Source organism: Stigmatopora argus, chromosome 8, assembly GCF_051989625.1.
Source record: "Stigmatopora argus isolate UIUO_Sarg chromosome 8, RoL_Sarg_1.0, whole genome shotgun sequence".
Taxonomy (NCBI): domain Eukaryota; kingdom Metazoa; phylum Chordata; class Actinopteri; order Syngnathiformes; family Syngnathidae; genus Stigmatopora; species Stigmatopora argus.
This window is the reverse complement of record NC_135394.1, coordinates 5,447,185-5,469,336: the sequence shown is the minus strand read 5'-3', so window position 1 is coordinate 5,469,336 and position 22,152 is coordinate 5,447,185. Positions and strand designations below refer to the sequence as shown.

Genomic DNA, 22,152 nt, shown 5'->3' with positions numbered 1-22,152 from the left:
AAATGTGTGTGTGTTTAGATATATAACCACAGTTTCCTGGTAGATTAACCTCTTTCTCATTATTTTCCAGTTTAGGGAATAAGCATGCCATAATACGGTACACGGTCGATTGGTCGCCGGTCTTTTGGTCGCCGATCTTTTGGTCGCGGGGAAGGTTATTGATAATTACCATTTAAATCGTTGCTCAAATTCCCTAAATACAAACTGTGAATTACTATTTAGTCATACTTAATGCCCTATTATTTATTAGGCTAAAGAAAAGCTCCAAATTTCCCGGAATTTTATTGGTTTTTTTTGTTGGAGAACTTGTTAAGACCCTGACTGACGTAGCTTCTTAAAGGGACAACGCATGTACATACAAACTCTTATACACGCACACGGCTCAGTGAAACTGCTCATGGCCATTGTTGGCTTTTATTGATGCATAGACCATGTTGTTTTACCTTGTTTTGTCGCCGGTCTTTTGGTCGTCAGTCTTTTGGTCGCGGGTCTTTTGGTCGCCCGTTGTCGCGGTCCGGGCGACCAATCGACCGCACACGCTCGAGAGCCCCTATCCAGTCTGTTTTCCATATCTCCCTCCTCTACCACACCTGAATCAAATGATCAACTCATTAGCAAGCTGCCCAGAAGCTACATATCGAACCCAATTATTTGATTCAGGTGTGTTGGTGGAAAACAACATCCTGACAGCCACTTGTTTGTTCATGGTGTTCTGTTCTAATTTTCAAATGTTTTTTAAAAGATATGGGAGTAAGGTGACTTCTGTTTTGAAAGTGCAGTCAAAAGCCAAATTGAGACAGGGTGAAAGAATGATGATAGGTAAATGAATAAATGATAGACTATTTTAATTTGGGTAGGAACATCAACTCTAAAATTCAAAATAATAAAAATAGTGCAACAGATAAAAATACTATTGCAGAGGAAATAGTCAACATTTTGTGCACAGGACAAAAAGCACTTGAGTGCTGACATTCAAATGGACACAATTGTGTCCAGTCCATACAAAAGAATTGTAAAAAAAAAAAAAAACGAAAAGAAAAAAAGAAAAATACAATTCATATTAGCTTCTTGAAAACATGATTTAAGAAAAAAATAGCACAAAGGAACATAAAAATTTAAGGACTTGGTGATTCTCAATACAATATAGTAGTATATTAATGATGTACAGTCGATAGTATCAAGGCAATGCATGCAAAGTATAGGTTTTAGCAAGTTAATTTCTCACCTGAATTAAAAAAAACTAATGCAAGAATATCTCAAGAATTAAAGAGCAGATTTTAAGACCCAAATTATAATTAGAATATATTAATGATTTATTTAATAATATAAATGATCAAGTTGCTAATAATGTAGCTGTTGGTAAACAATGCCACTTAGTGATATCAAATTGCCCCAAATCAAATATAATGTGATCAAAATATCACGACTTTCTAAAAGAAATTGGCCAAATCCTTTTGACAAAATATTTTTGTTTGTAAATATACATCTTAAATTATCTCTGAGGGGGAAAAAACATAATAGAATTAAACAAACCTAATTCAGTAATGTTTTTCAGCAAATGAAGCTGAATTATACACATTATCAGAGCCAAGAAGTCAGATATTCAACATGTGTCTGTGGAAGTATAACGGGCGTACAAGCAATACCAGCAAATGATTCAGGGAAGTGCAAATCCCTTTCCCACTCATCGGTCTCTGTGTTGTACACCTGGACGATGCTTGTGACGTTGTTCAGGTGCCAGTTGTAGCCGCCGACAATGTAGATCTTTCCATCCAGTAAGCAGCAGCCAGCCTCAGACTGCCCTGCTCTCATGGAGCTGACGGTGGTCCACTGGTCATTCTGCGGATCGTAATACTCGACAGCCAACACATCAAAACAACGGTCCACGTGGTCCATGCGTCCACCCAACGCATAGACCCGATCCCTTCCGCCAATCATGGCGTGCAGCACTCTCGGTTCATTCATAGGCGCTTTATAGTCCCACTGGTCAGTCGTTGGGTCATAACAGTGAAGAGTTTTCTTGTCAGCCAAAGAGACACCATAACCACCGGAGATATACAGCTTTTCTCCGCAGGAAGCTCCCGCATGACCCCAAATTCTACGTTTTAATGGCTCCACATAGGCCCACTCATTTTTCTTTGGGCAATAGCACTCCACGGACGCCAGGCTGCCGGATCGATTGCGCCCTCCGGTGGCATAAAGTTTTCCGTTCAAGACACTGAGGTGAAATTGGATGCGGCCTTCCTGCATGGGTTGGATGCGTAGCCACTGATTCAAGTGCGGATCGAAGCGCACACAGTTATCAACAGCGCCCTCGCCACTTCGGTACTGTAAATGCTGCCCGCCTATCACGTACACAAAGTTATCAACGACGGCGACGCAGGAGTGGCTGCATCCTGTGTCCATCTCAGTCAACTCCTTAAACTGGCGAGAAGCGATATCAGGGAGATAGAACACCTTGCTGCTCACTGTCCGGTCATTGTCAGTGTACGGAGTCCCGCCAAAGGTGATGAAGGACACGACGTCAGAACGAATGAGTGTGCGTGGTGACTGCATCTCGTGCTGTCGGAATGGAAGAATTTGATAATTGAAGGCCTCCAGGAGGTACTGCCGGCATTGCACATCCTCAACCATGATGTCTTCTCTCTGAATACTATCCACCAGCTCGGATGAACGCATGAGCGGGAAACGGACATGGCAGAGCACATTACTGGCTTGAGCGCGGCGAGACTCATCGTGCCGCAGCCATCGAATTGCCGCATGGAAGAGATCAATCTCACTACAATTCTTCAGTTTGTTACTTTGCAAAAAGAAGATAAGGCGCTCCATGGGAATGTGCAGGAAGTCTTCCTCCTCAGCTATTTGGAGGAAGTGGCGAAAGGTGAAGGCATCCACGGATGCCTTGAGGGAAGACAAGCTGAAGGTGGTTGCCATCTGGTCGATGTGGGGGCATGTCTTAACACTCATGGCTGACTGGAGAAACTCCTCACATAGTTCCACAACAGGGACCATCTGGAGGAAGACAGCTGCTCCAAGGACATCCTGAATACAGTCTAGATCTAAAGTGACCTCAGAACTGTAAGCAAAGTCTATAATATGCTTCAGGCCCCGGGCAGACAACCCTTTCAGCTCAATAGTGTTTTGATTTGACTCCTTCATGCCTCCAGTGAACATAGCCCTGCAACACAAAAACAAATACAACAGGCAAGTTTTTATAACAATTCATGACCATAGATGAGTAATGTACCCAGTTTCCATGAAAAAGACCAAAGTCCCTATTCATGAGAGTCAGGTAAAGGAACTGTTTTTTGTTTGTTTGTTTTTATTACAAGGGGCTTCCCTTCTCGCAATAACGCAGGGGGGGAAATTGAAGGCTTGGGGGAGAAATTTGGCATATCACTCTTTTTGTGTGGCCTACAAAAGCAAATCATGTGCATCGGTTTCATAGTTCTTACTAAAATACAAATTAAGTATTGTCACTTTTATAATTCAAGACAAATCTCCATTTAACACTGAATATTAAGCGAACAAAAAATATTTTAATGACTTCGAAGTTTACAAACCAGCATCATTTCATTTGTTGTGTATTTGTGGCCATTTGAGTCATCGTGCATTCATAAGGATAAAATATTACCCAGTTCCATCCTTTCATCCCTGATAGTAGATCCTTATGACGCTAAAACAAGACAGAAGAGTTCAATTTACCACCATCATTGTAGATTGTGGTAGAAGTAAGACAGGGTCTCCAGAATTAGCCTAAACTAGGGCATTTTGTCCCTAATATTTGACTCAGCACAAGTCAAATTTTTGTAAAACAAGTAGTATTTAAAAAAATATATAATTATGCAATATTTGTTGATTACTGACAAACATCTGTAAAACAATTGGCTCCAGTTGTTAGTGAAAATGCTCAAATGAGCTCTTTAAATATTCATCAGTAATATACTAGTAGGGAAAAATATTCCCCTGAACAACATAATTTTCAAGTGTTGTATGCCTGACGTTTTCCAGTGCATTCAATTTCCCTCACCATCAAACTTCTTTTAGTCTGGTTGCAATAAGTGTTTTTGCTTTGAGTGTGAGTGCTAGCTAAGTGCTTTGAATTGGATTGGATAACTTTATGCATCCCGTATTCAGGAAATTTCATTGTGACAGTAGAAAGAAAAGGCATAGTTATAAGTTAGACAGTAGTCAAAGGCCGCAGAACAACAAAGCAAAAGCAAAAAGCAGAAAGTACAAAGCAAATCAAAGTCAATGGGATCATTATGAAGCTACGAGTTTCGGTAGTAAAAACGGATAGACTCAAAAAGACGTAAAGTTGGACAAAAAAACAAGAATTAACAGATAGATGGGCAATGAAAAAGTCCTGTGACACATACGGACCTGAAATAATCACTACAAGCTGCCAGCACAGCTTTGTGGACGTGGAAGCGCTCCTCATTGATGGCCAGCACCACGTCAAGAAGTTGGCCTTGAGCCCTTAATATCGATAAGCCCTGGAGGAGCGTAGCACTGTGGCTGGGGGCTGAAAACGTGAGGGCGCTATTCTTGCAAGCCATACTGAAAGAAAAAAGGCCTTGTCACTTGGAGTGAAACAAGAAATCCTAAATTACCTTTGAGTATAACTTTCAAATTCCCAACCAATGCCACCATCGAAGGTCTGCCAGATAAGGAATTTGTTTCTTCAAAATGGATGAACACAAGTTTTTAGTTTATAATTAACACTCCATTATTGTTCCACAACAATCCGACTCGTATGACGTTTCTATTCTACTGATCCATTATGCTTTTTGTTCTGATTGTGCCTACTGGTTGCCTAGCAACCCATTCAAGGTCACCCAGAAGATGTAGTACAGTACAGTAGTCTCACTTTTTTGACTCGTTTAAGTTTACTAAACATATCTAAAAATACCTTTTCAAACTTTTAGAAAGAGTTTGGGCTGTATACCACGATAATCACAAACATAGGTCTTTAAGACATCATTACATACCCTTTTCACTAAACATTTGTGTGAAAAGTCTTATTATTCCTTACACACCAAGTATTTCTTTTCACCTTTAATAAATTATGAGGGCAACATGAAATATTAATACTGCAGTGGAAATGCTCGCAATATTTGAGTGTACTGTTTTGGCTAGGCCTACAAGTATTCGATCACCATCTAACGAATAAAGGTGTATATAGTACGTATGTATATCTTTCTTAGCCATCAATATTTCCTGCTAATACTAGCCTAGCCGTGCCTGACAATAAAGTGTGGAGGCCCGAATAGATCCTCGGCATTTCCTGTATTCTAGCCTTGCCTCTGTGAAGACGGGTACAGTTAAACCAAGTACGACAGAAGCAGCACCAATCTGCCCAAGCCCAACTACAAACATTTAATAACCTTACAAGCAGTTAATAACCTTATCCATAACCTTACATCGACTTAACTCACCTGTTCTGCGAAGGTGCCGATGCGATAGCCCCACCATCCGATTTCGCCATCTTCTAGCACAGGTGCAAACTCATGAGGCATTTTGTAAGATATCATCAAAAAATGAATGGGACACGCAGTCAGGGCATTGTGTTGCAATAAATGTGTTAATTCTTCGCGGACGACTTCTCAAACTTCAAAGGTAAAAAGCGGTCGGTTGTTGCAGTCTTGCAGCTTTGTTGTTACGGTGACGACATCTCATATGGCCCTGGTCCGCCCATTGTTGTATTGACAGCTTCTGGCCATGTAGAGGCGCAAAAGTCAAACGTCTATAAAAATCAGTGATCAATAGGATGCAACCATACATGTACCACTACAGTAGGAGAGGGTTTGGGTATAATGTGTGTGAGAAGTAATTCTGAATGTTGTCACCCATTTTACCAATATGGAACGTCCCAGCTTCCATCTCTTCAACCTGATGCCCCCTGGCAGGCGATACAGGACCATAACAGCCCAAACAAACAGACTGGAGAGTTTCTTCCCAAGTGTCATTACCATACGGCTTGATTGGTTAGCACGTCAGCTTCACAACGCTGGGGTCCTGGGTTCAAATCTAGGTTGGTCCACCTGTGTGGAGTTTCTGCCTAGTTGCATTCTCTGAATAAGCAACCACAATGGGAGTACACTAAACTCCCAAGTGGCACATTCAAACAGTTTCAGTCTTTGAAGATACTCACATTTACCATTTTCTGGTCTGTCTAAGGCGGCCCGGTGAGCAAGTGGTTAGCCGTTAGCGCGTCGGCTTCACAGTTCTGGGGCCGAGAGTTCGATCCCAGGTCTGTCCATCTGTGTGGAGTTTCCATGCTCTTTCTGGGCCTCCGTGGGTTTGCTCCGGGTACTCTGGTTTCCTCCCACAATCCAAAGACATGCATGGTAGGGTGATTGGACACTCTATATTGCCCGTAGGTATGAGTTTGAGCGTGACTGATTGTTTGTCTCCTTGTGCCCTGTGATTGGCTGGCCACCAATCCAGGGTGTCCCCCGCCTCTGGCCCGAAGTCAGCTGGGATAGGCTTCAGCACCCCCCCCCCCCCCCCCCCGCAATCCTAGTGAGGATAAAGCGGTTCAGAAAATGAAAAAAAAACTCAAATCTGTTTTTATTGAGTCCCTATGGAGTTGCATGGGTTAAATTTTGGATGTGAACTCATGCAACTAAATTAGTTCATTTCTTGCCTTACTGAAATGTATTTTTACCGCTTCAAATAAATCAGCATTTTATTGTTTTATGCCTGTAGACATTAAGTTTCTTTATGTTTATTTTAGTCTAAAATCATCACTTTGGGAGAAACTGCTGTTGCACCTACTGAATGAAATTGTCTTCAGTTCTGAGATCAAGGGATAAATCTCATGCTCCTGCCTACACGTGTGTCAGAATATGCATGTTCTTCCCTTGCCTGTGTGGGTTTCCCTTTGGTACTCTGGTTTCAAAACATGCATGCTAGGTTGACTGAATAGTCCAAATTCTCCGTAGGTGTAATTATGTGTGTGAAAGGTTGTTTGTCTATATACTAGTATCGTACGTGTGTATACCCTGGAATTGGCTGCCCACCCATAGTCAGCATGGAGGCACTCCAGCACCCCCGTGATACTTGCGAGAATAAGTGGAACAGAAGAGAAATAAATAAATGTCATCAACAAAAAAGACATGTTTTTATTATCACTTTTGGCTCCCTGTGAAAAGCTTGGACTGGTTGGTTTAGTTCAGGGGTCGGGAACCTTTTTGACGAAGAGAGCCATAAACAATTCATATTTTCTAATGTTATTCTGAGAGCCATACTCCGAATTTAAAAGTCAAAAACATGTAAATGGGTGTCTTTTATTTTAGTAATTTCACCACTTTTAAAGTGGAAAAAAAGAATACTTTTGACAACATTCTTATGCGGTTGCTAATCAATGAGTATGCATTCTAGCAGAGTCTAATGCAAAAAAGAAGACTAAAGCAGCACTGGACGCAGTATCTCAGTTCCGTCACCAGGGGGTTCCATATTTTAGCTCACAGGTTAGCGAAGAGCCAGATGCACCCATCGAAAGAGCCACATGTGGCTCCCGAGCTATAGGTTCCCTACCCCTGGTTTAGTTAATCCTCTGGCCTATTGGAAACAAGAGCTAATTTTTGTAAGTATCTTGTAAAAAAAGCCACCACTGGAAGAAAAAAAAGGTAAATCAAAATTATTGCATTGTTCTCCTGTCCCGTTTTTCCTCTGCTTTACTCCCATAAGCAAAGCTGCTTGTCTCTTCAAATCATACTAAATAAGGTGTGCTTAATTCTTTTAAAGCATCTCTCAGCCGGAATGTTCATCGGGATGAAATGGACTGTGAAGAATAAATAAACAATGAGTCAAACCCCTCTGATGACTTTGCACCATTTTTTTGTATGTGATATGGCCAAAATATGATTGTATGATATGTTTTCTAAATATACATAAGGACATTTTATTAGAAACAAATTTTCAGAATGATGCAGTGCAGTCCAATAAAACTGCTAAATATAAACAGAATAATAAACGCATTGTGAAATGATGACATGTCAAGTTACAGTTGCAGAAATGGGATGAACAACTTGTTTTGGATTTCATCTGATTTAATGTTCATATTTTTCATTCCATTTACATTGGAGATGGAATTGGGGGCGGGGTGAAGCGCACAGTTACGATTTACAACCACCAGGTGGCGGTGATAACGACTAAAGGTCCCACCAATGAATGTAGTGGGATCATCCCAGTGTGACTTAGCAGAGACGGGAGAAGAATCGAGCTCAAGTCCCGGTGGAACTTTGGCCCAAAGCGCTCTGTATCCCGTCTTTGGTCGTCATTCCTCCCTTTGCGTGGGTAATATTGCTTTCAAATAGTTACCGGCGCGTAATTACGCACGGAGTCGTAGCCACGGCGTTGTTGAATGAGGAAAGCCGCGGACAAAGGGAGGCAGGCTGGAGGTCTGGACTACAACAACTGATTTGAGGAGAGGGGACTCCTCTCGGATGAAGTCGGTTACTCCGAGCATGGGGTAAGTTTGACGTGTAATCTTCCCTCCGCTGTGGTCTGTGGTCGATTGCTACTTCTCTTTATTGTCGTCCTTTTTGAAAAGGCTGCATTTGTAAACTTGCATCTTGACCCTCGTGACCCAAGAACGTCGTCTTGAAACATGGCTGACGTCGAAAAGTAGACAGTGTTATTTGACTATGTGAGGAACTTCAAGGATTCGAACACGGCTTCAGATTGTCCAACTTCACAGTCGTGATGAAACACAGAAGTAGCGGTCACGCATATGTGCATTTTGCAGTGACTCCACTCATTTCCTGTTCTTTTTCCACCGCACACACAAATTCTAGTGTACAATGTTTTAGTTAAATTTTATTACACAACAACAACCACTGCAGTATCAGGTGTGTGGTAATTTTTGAGATTGTCGTTCTCAGGAATCGGCTCAGAGTTTCGGAAAAATTGGACAAATCTTTAAAAATAGAAGAAAAGGTGGATGTTAATTTCCAGGTGTATCTCCCGGACTGGTGTCAAACTGGCGGCCCGGGGGCCAAATCTGGTCCGTCACATCATTTTGTGCGGCCCGAGAAAGTAAATCATGAGTGCTGACTTTCTGTTTTAGGACCAAATTCAAATGAAGATTAGAGATGTATATCGTAATTCCCAATTTTCCCCTTTTTAAATCAATAATTGCGATTTTTAAAAAAGCATTTTTGTGTTTTTAGTTCAGAAAGCATTTTGTAAAATCTAAAAATGAATATATAAAAATATTTCCACCTAAATATTGAACATAATTTAAAAAAAATGTTTCCCTTTGAAATGAAAAACAAATGATTAAATGTCGCTTTCCCTTACTTAGGAAAAAAGAAGCTCAATCTATTAAAAAAATGAATATTTCGGGATTTTGATCCAGTTCTTTTTATCCAATTAAAAAAAATCTAAATATTATACCTAAAACGGTCCGGCCCACATGAAATCGAGTTAATGCGGCCCGCGAACCAACCCGAGTTTGACACCCTTGATCTTCATGCTGCAAAGTGGATATATTTGGTTTGTTTGCAAGAGGAAGCGCAAGCTGTGCTGCATGTCTCTTCAGCTGGGGAGTGTAAATTTGGTTTGGATTATGCATGCTGGCAATAGTTTGTTTCAATCACACTGTCGCCCTCTGCACCCAACCAGTTTCCTCATAATAGTCAGACCTCCAACCGTCACATGGGTACAATGGGCAAAATTCAGTCAACCAAAGCCATGATTCATGAAGCCGTAAGATTTATTGGAAATATGAGCAGGAAATCAAACAATCAAGTCAAGTAAACCCATTATTATTGAAACTCAGTTCACATTGACCCGTTTAAATCACATCGGGTTTCTTTCCACAAACATAAGACTCATTATCAGATAATCCAAATCCACTGGCATTTATGAATGCCAATCCACGTCCCAAAAAGGCAAATGTCAGGCAGCACTGACATTCAGCTGTTTAAGCAGTGTGATTATTTGACTCGGCCCCCTTTCTACCTAGGCGATGAAGATTTCCGTTTTAATATCTGGCATTCACCAGGGGAGAAATATTATAGGACGTATGGCTATATATACACACCATAATTTACAGGTTGAACACAATTTGTCCTGGGAGACTCAAGCACTTTCCCCATTGAGTTCAACCTTTGCAATGTATATTCAATCCAGAATCAGATGACTGCCACCAAAAAGCAGTACTGATTGACTACGCATTGTCACGTGATCATCTCCAGCCAATGATGGTCAAGTGGGGGATGTTATCATGTATAGACATGATGTGTCTTGACCTCCGCGGCAGAGGCTCCATCGAACCCAGGAGACAGACTCACCGAACCCCTAGGGCAGTGTTTCCCAACCACTGTGTCGCGGCACACTGGTGTGTTGTGAGCGATGGTCAGGTGTGCCGTAAGAATATACAAGGAATCCTAAATTGTAATATTCCGAGAGAAAAATCTTAATGTGACGGGATTAAAATCGAACTACTATAAGATTCAAATTGAAATAGGACGAACATTACATCAAAATTGTACTATTACAAGATTCAAATTGTAAAATGTTGAAATTTAAGTGTATTTTGTTGCTTATTTTTATGTAACATGACCAGGAATTTGTTTCATGGGCTTCAATTTTTGTTGACGTTAAGTCTGTGACCACAGAACTTCTCTTTGCATAATGTTAGGAGATTGAAATAATATTGGGAGTAAAAAAAGACGTAATGTTACGAGATTTAAGTTGTTTTCTTGTTTTTACGTTACATGAAACAGAAGATGTTTGGTTTCAAGGGCATCAACTTTTGGCGAAGTAAAGTCTGTATGAGCAGAACATTGAGATTTAAGAAATATTGGGAGTAAAAGTCATTAAATTATGAGATTACAAATGTTACATTACTTATTTTTACATTACCGGAAGTTGTTTGGGGTCCGTAGACATCAACTTTTGGTGACATTTGATCGGTGTGAAAATTTTGGAAGATTTCGGAATAGGTTTTGGGGTTTATATGATTCCGGTTGATAAAACTTTGACGAGAACAACTTTATATTGTTTCTATAGGGGATAAAGTTTTAAATTAGATTTTAAGCCAGTGGTGTGCCTTGAGATTTTTTTCAAAAAAGTTTTGCAAAAAGTGTAGCGCACCTGAAAAAAGGTTGGGAAACACTGCCCTAGAAATCAATCGAACCCTGGTTAAGAACCACTGGTCTAAACAGTAATGCAAATGTAAAATAAAAACCAAAAGTTGCCTTTAATACTCAGTTTGTTTGTCAATTGCATGGATTGCGTTTTTTATTGTGTGGGGAAAAAAAACCAAAAAAAATCCAATGTAGGAATTCACGTTGTTAAATGATTTAGAGGCCAAAACAATAAACTTCCATTTTAATATTGATAGCATAGAATCCGTTTTCATTCATTTTCGGAACCGTTATGCTTTGACCAACCTTTATGACGCCTGTTTAATAAAATAAAATAAAAAGAATCAAAGTTAAATTGTTCAATTTAGAGGTTTCTAGTATATAATAACACTGTGTAAAATGTCATTGCTTGCCTAACAATCTTAACTTTTGTCACTGTGTGTCCTTCCTTGACTTTCTTCTTGTTCTGCTGCAGAGGAGTTCATTCCCAGCATTAAAATGTACCCACTACACCGAGAAAGGTACATTTACACCCTTGCCTCCCTTATCTCACTGCAATGCATGACAGGGATGGGCAACAAGTGATGTGTAATAACCTTTTACTCTATTATTAGCTATATTGTTTCACTAATGATCAAGATGCCTCTGGTGATTATGAATATCACATAACTTTTAATCAAACATATAAGCTCTGGCAGACAATTTATAATGAATATGTTGCAGTGAACAGATCATGTTTGTCTCATATTTTCTTGCCACTTTGTATCGATCCTCTAGTACAGGATTGCAACACATGGCAGCACTAATTTGCATCAAATTTTGTAGTTTTAATTTGTTTCCAGAGGGCTTTTTCCCCTTGAGCTAATGAGATCAGTATGCCCATCCCTACTTCATGAAATAACTATTTTCCTTTCACCTGTCTACTCTTGTCATTGTGAAGTGTGTTTGTATTTATGATTTAAACTTGTGTTTCATTTAAATCTTGAATCTGTACGATGGGAAAAAATATTGAAGTACTACTAGTTATCTACCAGTTTTCCCATTGTTCTAATAGTTTTTGACACCTCTGCACTTTATGGGTTTATTAAACAATCCAAGGTTGCATGCCGTGTTTCGCAAAGTCACTCAATGACGATCAATTAACTTACTAATCAGATTGATGATTAAGAGTCTATGGACTGTGCTTATCTTGTCAGTTTTTTACTTTTCCTCATTTAACAAGGTGTTTCAGAACGTTCCTGGACTAATATGTATGTTTTAATCCAAATTAGAATCATGTGTCTGGCCTTTCAAAGTGGGCCTTATGAACAATTGCATGCCTGCCTTCTGTATTTGAGTTGTTTAGTATGAGATGATGGAAAAGTTGTGGGAGGGAAATTTTGTGGCTGCTTCATGTTGAATCCGAGCTTCCACCCAATATCCATCTGGCAGGGCATAGCTGTGAATATCATCAGCGTGCCTTAGCAAGCTCCCTACTCACCCAACTTGGCTTTTTGTGATAGCCCCTCCCCCCTACCCTCTTTCACAAGTTCAGTTGGGTCATCAAGAAGACCCACTTTGAAGATGGTAGGAACATCAAGATGGTTCTGATGAAAGAGCTGTGGAAAGCATCTTTTCAGAAATGCTGGAAGGTTTAGAATAGAAATCTGGCAAGGTTCATTTGATTTCATGTCGGATTGCTTTAAAGAAGAATAACATAGTTTGTAGTAACTAGTTTGCTACAAAGGTCATGGAACTTTTGACACACCTTGTTATTTCGTTTCATAATGACCGAAATATACTTAGCACACTGAGTCCTCACATGCTCCTGACAGCCTAACTAGCTGTACAGTGGGTGGGAAATATCAAGAAGAAAAGATGTCAATGCTCGTGCATGACTGGCTGACCTTTCATGTACAAAGTACGTTCTACTTTTTAAAAGATTTCTTCTTCCCTATGTAGCTGTTTTCAAACATGATATACCGAGACGTTACCGGGTCATATGACCCAGAATCTACTTGGCAATTTTGTTCACACTCTGGTTGTATACAACTTAATATTATAATTATATATTATTAGAATTATTATTCCCATACAATAAACAACTCCAAATTCTATGTTGTTGTTCGCATACGTGGCTCAATGTTACTTTGGCTTCAAAAGTGTTTATTTTCTCTTGGATGAATGAACCAACGTAGTTGGCTGGATGTTCAAAGGATAACAACACTTTTCGAGAAATAAACTTGATACTAAATCTTCCAAAACAACATCACCCCCGAAAATTCGCAAATCTTGAGGGAACAGGTTTGTCTTTTTAAAGCAGCGATGCTAAAAATTATCCGTGCAAATGATCCCGTCATTTAGACTTTAATGTTGGAGGTATACAGTATCCAGGACAGAAAAAAACCCTTAAGGGTAAATATAGTTTGTTATTATTAGCCTGACAACCATAAAATGGGTTTTTTAATTATTGTAATTTAAGGATTGCAATTGCACCGGTCTGTTTCAGGACATATAAAACCTGGCCTGACTGGTGAAAGCATGGTATTTCATTAAATGTAATGTACTGTATGTAGATTGGTACTACCTAGGAATTCTTATGGTTTCAGTGGAACCATGAGTTCATAATGAGTTCTAGCTGTAAAGGATATTATATTCAATAAAGCTTTGTTGGTAAACACAATCCATCGTGCTATAGAAGAAACCATTTCCAAACAGGAGAATATAATATTGAAATTTGGCACTTCCATGTCTGTGCATTCAGTTTTGATTCGCTATTTGTATTGTGTCAAAACTTTTTCGGGCCAAGACAGACACACCAGAAAGGCCGGCCTGTATTTATTACATTTATAGCAATATTATCGAGCGCTATTTAAAACATACTCATTGCCAACGTGAGCACATTTTTTTGTCTTTTGTGGAAATGATTACTGGTAATCACATTTCCAGTCATTTTAAAAGCTGATTTTAGATTCGTGTTTTGAATTAGGGGCATTGTCATGGAATATCTTAAGCTCAAATGTCTTCAAGAGCCTCATGGATCTGCATAGTATCTTTGCCGACATACTGTGTATAGTATATACCCACATCCCCCAGCCATCTGATAGTTTAATGATCATTAATTATTCATGTAGGTAGCAGGTCACTAACAGCCTCAAGCTAACTACACTTCCTGAAGACGGAGTTAATGACTTAAAGGAGATGTTAACCATGTTGATGAGATGTTAAGCTTGTCTTGACCATTGCAAAGAATCAAACAATGTTTGTTTTTTTTCAAAGTCAGACAAGAGCTGTTTCCATGACCCAGATAATAGTCTACAAGTATCAGCTGGCACCTGATCAGGTCATTCAGTTGTTCCAAATGCCACTCTTTGTCAGACTGACACTGGCTTGTGTAGGCCCATAACTAAAAAAAATGCAAACAAACTAACACAGAAAGTCAATTCCTTCATTAATTTTCCCTACCGCTTATCCCCAGAAGGGTCCCCAAGGGTGCTGTAGCCTATCCCAGCTAACTAATGTCACCAGGCACCCTGAATTGGTGGCAAGCCAATCACAACGCAGAAGGAGACGAACAAGCATTTACGCACACACTCATACCTAGGGGCAAATTAGGGGGTTCAACTAGCCTACTGTGGCTGTTTTGGTGATGTGGGAGGACACTGGAATACCTGGAGAAAACCCACACAAGCCAGAGGAGAACATGCATACTCCACACAGGAAGGTGACCCACCTGCCTGGTATTGAACTTTTGATCTCAGAACTGTGAGCACTCGTGCAAAAGTTATGAAAGAATATTTCTCATAAACGTTCGACACTACGCCATCTAGTTTTTCTGTTGTAGGACTGAAATCCCTGTAGAGCTGTTTAAACCCTAAAATACACGTAAATTCAAACAAGTGGTGCTAGCTCTTCTGAAAAAAGGTTTTGTATAAAGATAATAAACTGATAGCCTACGGCCAAGTTTCGCTAAAAGTTTAATTTTCCTTCACTAATTACCTTTAATAATCAACACAGGGTTTTTGGTGCCTTTCCCTGAGTGTATACATTCTTCTTGTATCTTACTAGATAATTTTCCTTGTTTGTACTTAAAAAAAACACTAAACACATTTGTCCGTGGTTATTTTTGTAACTGAAGGTCATATTAGAAGTATGAGCAACAATCCCTGTCTTTAACCAAAGTGACGTGCCCGCCAGGGGTGGAATTTAGGGGGGTGACAGGTGAGTGACGCTGTCCCCAAAAGGTGGCCCAGTTTTCAGGTGCAAAGGAGTGTGGATAGGTTTTCATAATATTGTATTATGATTTGTGGAGCTATTATAAAGTATGAGTGTTCATATTTAATTTTTCTTCCAGCCCATGTGGAGGGGCTCACGATTTTTTCCCACTGGCACAACCCGCCTACACACACACAGTGGAAGATGATGTCAAGGTGCGAGGGAAAATATAGAGGGGATAATTTTCGACTGTGATCATAGGGCAGGAAAAAAACACAGTAGGCCTTCACATAGCAAAGTAACAGTAGAGACAAAATCCTTTAAATAAACATAACTGAACATGTTTGTGACCCCTTTAATTACTGAACTGTAATCTGCATGCGCTCGGTGCGCTCAAGCATGAATGAGCAGCAATGAGTGTGTATGATGGAGGGGGTGGAGGAACGGATGCATGTATGACGTGAAAAGATTGCATCTGATTGATTCAGATGACCTGTCACAAATTTGATGACCGTCGCTCATAGCCAAGGGATCTGTAAAAAGATTTACCCTTAGTCCTTCATAAGCCTCTGAAAGAATGTAAAAAAGACAGTATATTGTATCAAATATTTTCATTTATAAATACCTCATCTCATTTTCTGAAATGCTTTATCCTCATTAGGGTTGTAGGGGGTGCTGGAGCACACACTGAATTGGTGGTGTACACTCACACCCATAGCTAGGGGCAATTTATAGTGTCCAATCAGCCTACCATGCATGTTTTTGGAATGTGGGAGGAAACTGGAGTACCCGGAGGAAACCCACACAGGCCCGGGGAGAACATGCAAACTCCACACAGGTGGACATGACCTGGATTTGAACCCAAGACCCCAGAGCTGTGAGGCCGACGCGCTAACCACTCGCACCAGCGGGCCACCCCTCATTTATAACTAGCTTTACATAAACATTTAACATGACTGTTAAGTCACTAGTAAGACTAGATATTAATTTATGACATTCATTCACTCATTGGCTGCCTCTGATGGGATCGATGTCCAATCCATTTTAATTGAAGGGTTGCAAGTGATCACTTATTGCCAGTGATAAGTTTTGTTATTATTTAATTATTAATTACTTAAGTCATTTACAATTGAACAGAATGATTGCCTCAATGTAATTTTGAGATGTTCTTTTTTTACCGTCATCTAATAGTAGCTTAATATGAGTGTATCTTTCTATACACATAGCCATCCATTAAGATGGCCGACAACACATTCATTCATTTTCTGAACCGCTTATCTTCACAAGGGTTGCAGGGGGTGCTGGAGCCTGTCACTGCTAAGTACGGGCACCAGGTGAGGGACACCTGAATTGGTGATGAGACTTTGACCCCAGAACTATGAGGCCGATGCACCAAGCACTCGGCCTCTGGATAACCTTCACTGTTGCTGAAATTAAAAACAAAAAAACATTATCATTTGATTCTATTAGTTTCCTCGAACCACCGAGTGATGATTCCCATCTGAGTTGATTAGTTTGAGAGGCTTTTCATGAGGCAACAACAAGACAAGCCAAATAAATGAGAAATTTCCATTCCCCGTGTGATTGGGTGTGACAACTGGGAGCTGATGAGCTGTCAATCATCGCTTCTCATTAAGATGAGAGGACGATAAAGTGGAAATTTTGGCTGCATCTCGTTTGCTGAGATGATAATTAATTCACACTTTCTTTTGTCTGGTATTCAGGCAGGTAATTGGTTTTTCTGAGAAAAATAAAGCTTGTTTTAAGCTTGTTTTAATTTTCTTCATGCCTGATAATTGGAGATACGATTGCGTCTGTCAATTTTGTGTATTGCTGCGATTCTGCTGCAGTTGTTTTTTGGCTTTGATGGAAAAAAGTCTGAGGACACACCTCATAATTAGTTATCCATCTGCGATCCTAAATAACCAGCATTACTGATTGTGTTACTATTTCTAAAACAATAAGGCTGTTATCTTTCCCGGCAAAATATGTTTTGCATTGGTTTAATAGTTATCTTATTGAAGCTTTTTTCATCAGACCATCCACATTTGTAATCAGAAGACATTTTACAACCGCATCAGCGATGGTGACTGGCTAAGGTTGAATCATATTTTATTGGAGTACAGCAATTTAGCACATAATGTGGATATTTAACTATTCCCCCTCAACAAACAATAAGTAAATTCATATGACAATATAACAATGATATTTGTGTAGGCTTTGAGTACTCCACCTTCTTCCCTCAATCCCAAAGTTGACATCTTAGCTTTGTTAAAAACTTTAAATTTAGCCCTGTGAAGTGAATGGATCAACCCTGGAGTATTTCACATCTACCACTGTATAAGGGACATAAACAGAATTTGGCTTTTTATCTTGTCACTCTATCAGTTTTTCTGGGGGGCACAATTAAAAATCAATATACGTTATTGAAGAAACTGTGCCTGGGCAACTGGGACCTTTGGTTTTATCTACATGGTTTTGTTTTTTAAATCTGCAATCTTGGCTTTTATGCAATCAAAATCTAAAAAAATAGTCAGCATTAGCTGCATTTTCATCCCAGTATGCATTCTTTTTTCTGCTGGCTTGTTTGGTTGAATGCCTCCTGAATTCTCTTCATGCCAATTCCTCTATCTTTTTGTTGCTTGTAGAAATACTTTATCTAAAGCCAAAAATGTTGTCCCTTCAGCTTTTTACCAAGTCCATAGTGCTTATCCCTCCCATCTGTGAGCTGGATTTTGCAAATAAAACCTTTTCTCAGCAACTGCTGACATTTTTAAAAATGTACTTCCTATATTCCTACAAATCTTGAATGAATATAAAATAAATTGTATACTTATTTCAGGCATCATGAATAGTGTTTTCTATCCTTATTTACCCATTAACTCCTAAAGTGGCAAATGTTTAACATTTACCTACTAATGTGTAAAGCCCACCAATGTAGTCAGTAGTTTTAGTTTTTTTCTACAATGATACTCTTTTAAACCATTATTTTATTTCATTGGTTACTCATACTGAATCTCCTTCTGCTGCTTCTGTCTAATACTGCAGCATCAGCAACAATGGCTATTGTTGGTATGCAAATGTTGGGTAATTCAAAGCAAATCCATGTAGAACAATACATCATATAGCCACTGCTGACCCATATAGAAAAGTATCTTAATAAGAGTGTTGCTTTCGCTGACCTGTTTTATCCTCATTAACATCATTGTATGCATGGATGACAATACTAAGCAACAATTTTAAATTGGTTGTTGTTGTTTTAGGTCTACAGCGGTTTTTAACCCATTTTAGGTGTGTAATCCATAACTGACCATATTCTTTGTAAAAACATACAGTTCAATTATAAACATTTATTTCTTCACAATGTATTCTTTTTTTTCTTAGGGTACGACTTTCAATTTGTAACTTTATTTGTAACTTTCTACTGCTACAAAAAGAGGATTGTGACGTTTAAAATTGTACAATTACGTATTCTATTAAGCTGCTGCCAGTTTATAATTTAAGAGGGAAATTTAATAACAATACCCATTCATCATGTACAGTAAATGCATACACCACAATACACAACAATTCGAGTTTGAGTAAGTCAGACAACAATCGGCTTCAATGTCCAATTGTAAAATAGTAGAAAAATAACCTTATCCTCTCCACTAGTAAGAGGAATTTTGTTAATCGCCAGGGTCTGTAATTATCAGTTTAAAGCATGACTATGCAAGATTATCTATTGTTGTGGATAGATTCTTATATTATTGTTAACTATTAACAATTACAATGTTATAATAATAGATAGCTGTTATGGGAAATTGTTGTTTTTATATGTATTTTATGAAAATATATATTAAATTGTAATAAAAAATAAGATAGTTAATGGTGTATTGTGGATAACTACTGCGTGGCCTGGAATATTAAAGTGGATATTGTGACAATAACCATATTGAAGATTGATTTTATGTATTTAAAGTAGTCTATGCATATTCCTAAACATTGTAGCTATGTTGAGAATGAAATGTGGTAGGAACAGATACATTATTGCTATTCAAGGCAAGTATGTTGCACTGTATCAAAATCAAGCATGTTGCCTTTGTCGGAGCTTGTGAATAAGTTCAGCCATTAACATGCAAACATCAATGTATTTTAAAGGGAGCAGCCCATCTTCAGCGCCCGAGCTCATGTGTTCCAGATCGACCCGGCTACCAAACGCAATTGGCTGCCGGCCAGCAAGCATGCCGTCACTGTGTCCTTCTTCTATGATGCCAGCCGTAACGTCTACCGCATCATTAGCGTGGGCGGAACTAAAGTGAGTATGACCATTCACACACATATGAACTTATTTCAACATTAGTCTTAGATCACAGTGGTAAAGATATCATAGACTGTTACATTGATGTTACGAGAGAAGTCAAGAGTTCATCTTGATATCACTAGATTAGCAGCACAGTGCTTTTCTTAGGATTTTGCATGACTAACGCAAAGTTCACATCTCAGGTCATTCCGATTTCTTTGCTGTAGTGCAGGGGTGTCAGACTTGGGTTGGTTCGCGGGCCGCGTTAACGTCAACTCGATTTCATGTGGGCCGGACCATTTTAGATAAACTTAGATAGACGTTTTATAAATGGATTAAAAGAACTGGATTAAAAGCCCTGAATATTCAGTTTTTTATAGATCTAAAACAATGTTTATTTTAGCTTTTATTAATATATTTTTAGATTTTACAAAATGATTTTTGAACTAAAAACACAGAAAATGGATTAAAAAATTACAATTATTGATTTAAAAGGGAGAAAATCAGGAAATATATACTAATATATAATAATATACATCCATACTCTTCATTTTAATTTGATCCTAAAACAGAAAGTCGGCACTCATGATTTACTTTCCCGGGCCACACAAAATGATGCAGCGGGCCAGATTTGGCCCCCGGGCCGCCACTTTGAGACTTGCTCTAGTGCGTGTATTATATTTGCATATAAAATGAACACCCCAATTACGATTTTTTTCCAACTCCAACCTGGGACACTTTCAAATGTGGATAATGGATATTAATCAGTCATGTACGCAATGCCTCTGCATCATGAATGCTAAATCCAGAGACATTTAATTTGTATAAGTCATCAACAAGTGAAATGTGTCAACAGTCTTTGACAAAACATTCAGACCCTTCACACAAATCACGTTTGACTACACCTAAAGGTTGGAATTTACGGAAAAATGAATTTGGTGTCACGCTCTGTATTGTGAACATAGGCTAATAAAGTTTCAGTGAGATTATTTGTGTGACCTGCATGAAGATTAATGTAAATACAAAAGTGTTTTTTCAAGGTCTCGAGACACACAAGAATAAAAACAATCAAATTGAACCTGAGATTGGTATATAAAATATATATTCATGTGTCTCCAGTTGTCTATGCAGTGCCTGTGAATAATGTGTCATTGGAAACGACCTTCTTCGGTGAGCCAATGCAAAACAGCTTGATAATAGCGTGTCTCTGAAATCATGGAAACTTCTTTGCTAGTTTTATCACAAAGCACATACTGTACAGTGCAGATTTAGTCGATATACTGCAATGCAACGGTCTTAGAATTTACTCTATATGAATATATTTATAAATAATTCAAGTGCTTACGACTTCAATTATTTAAAATATAACATCATTTTAACAAACTATATCCAACTTTATCATGTGCTTGATTTGAACACTTCATTTACCGAGCCATGAATCATCAAAAGAGTCAAAATTGACCAACAGTTGACAGACATGTCATTTAAAAAATAAGAAAATAATACCTAATTAATAAATGTTTGGAGGAAAATCAATTGTAAAAGCAATTATTAAATAATTGTCGACATAACTGCATCAAAATCAATGAGGAGGATTCTAATTATTTCAACAGTCGATAAAAAAGACAAAGTTTCACAGAAAGAAAAAGGCAACAATTCATCCAATAAGACAAAAATAATGAGGTGCACCTGAGAACACTGCACTACTACAATTGAAATCTTGTATAAGTCCTATCTCATTAATTTATCATTTTTAACTGTGCTGCAATGTTAAAATTTACTACTTTCGACTTAGTTGGCAGATTTATGAGAAAAATGCAAACAGAAAAATCCAATAAATACGTTATTATTAAACTTAAGGGTGCAGACCTACAATCTGTGTCTTGTTATTCGTAATATATAAACCTCCCTTTCTGGATAAATTTAATAAATAAATACATGCATTATTTAGGAGTTTTGCTCTAAAAATCATGAACTGGTTCAAAGAGCATATCTTGCGAATGGATGCTGGCAGGTCTGTCAGGCCATGAGCTACAACCACTCGCTCCTAGCTGGCTAGCAGATTTGCTCCTGTACTGCATCTGTTTACCATCCGACAAAGACTACAGTGGACCCTCGGTATTTGCGGATAAAATGGATAGGGCCTAAGGACAAATAATGAATAATTGGCATCCATTATAAATATAAAGTTGTTTTTTTCAAACCCAAAATATGAACTTGAATGAATCATCAAATGAAAGAAATCGGTTAAGAAATGATCTCGACTCTAGGGAATTTTTATACTTTGCGAAAAGTAGTCACGGAATTGGTTATATTTGTAAAACGAGGTTCAAGTGTACTTACAATTGAAGTTCTGTGTCACTTGAATCATTATTTTGTTCTTTGCGTTAATAGGCTATCATAAACAGCACCATCACCCCTAACATGACCTTCACCAAAACCTCCCAAAAGTTTGGTCAATGGGCCGACAGCCGGGCTAATACAGTATATGGCCTCGGCTTCTCCACAGAGCTGCAGCTGCAGCAGGTAAGATGAAAAAAACTGAAGAATCTCATCTCTCATCTCATTTTCTGA

The 22,152-nt window shown here is 38.7% G+C and overlaps 2 protein-coding genes across 6 annotated transcripts in view; one reads left to right on the top strand and one right to left on the bottom strand.

The window, feature by feature from the left end:
- Positions 1-1,321: 1,321 nt before the first annotated feature.
- Positions 1,322-6,205, bottom strand: klhl26 (kelch-like family member 26). Of its 4 annotated transcripts, none has more exons than XM_077608043.1 (4): positions 6,155-6,205; positions 5,439-5,746; positions 4,384-4,560; positions 1,322-3,178 (listed from the first exon to the last, which is right to left on the bottom strand). In XM_077608043.1, exons 2-4 carry the CDS (start codon positions 5,486-5,488, stop codon positions 1,582-1,584), a joined length of 1,824 nt encoding a protein of 607 aa, XP_077464169.1. In that variant the 5' UTR covers positions 5,489-5,746; positions 6,155-6,205; the 3' UTR covers positions 1,322-1,581. The 4 variants fall into 4 exon arrangements, with proteins under 4 accessions (XP_077464169.1, XP_077464170.1, XP_077464171.1 ...); XM_077608044.1 differs by having other exon boundaries at positions 5,439-5,715; XM_077608045.1 differs by having other exon boundaries at positions 5,439-5,712.
- A 1,971-nt stretch (positions 6,206-8,176) lies between these two features.
- Positions 8,177-22,152, top strand: part of homer3b (homer scaffold protein 3b) — a 35,108-nt gene continuing 21,132 nt past the window's right edge. The window contains exons 1-4 of one of the 2 annotated variants that reach the window (XM_077607552.1): positions 8,177-8,479; positions 11,578-11,623; positions 19,437-19,593; positions 21,973-22,104. In XM_077607552.1, coding sequence (XP_077463678.1) covers positions 11,601-11,623; positions 19,437-19,593; positions 21,973-22,104 — 312 coding nt within the window. In that variant the 5' untranslated portion in view covers positions 8,177-8,479; positions 11,578-11,600. The remainder of the gene's footprint in view (positions 8,480-11,577; positions 11,624-19,436; positions 19,594-21,972; positions 22,105-22,152) is intronic. The other variant, XM_077607551.1, reaches the window with a different exon arrangement.

Coding starts and splice junctions, on each gene's coding strand:
- klhl26 (XM_077608043.1), bottom strand. CDS start 5,488: ATGGCGAAATCGGATGGTGGGGCTATCGCATCGGCACCTTCGCAGAAC. Junction 4,561..5,438: donor TCGGCACCTTCGCAGAACAG/GTGAGTTAAGTC, acceptor TTTTTCTTTCAG/TATGGCTTGCAAGAATAGCG. Junction 3,179..4,383: donor GCTTGTAGTGATTATTTCAG/GTCCGTATGTGT, acceptor TTTGTGTTGCAG/GGCTATGTTCACTGGAGGCA.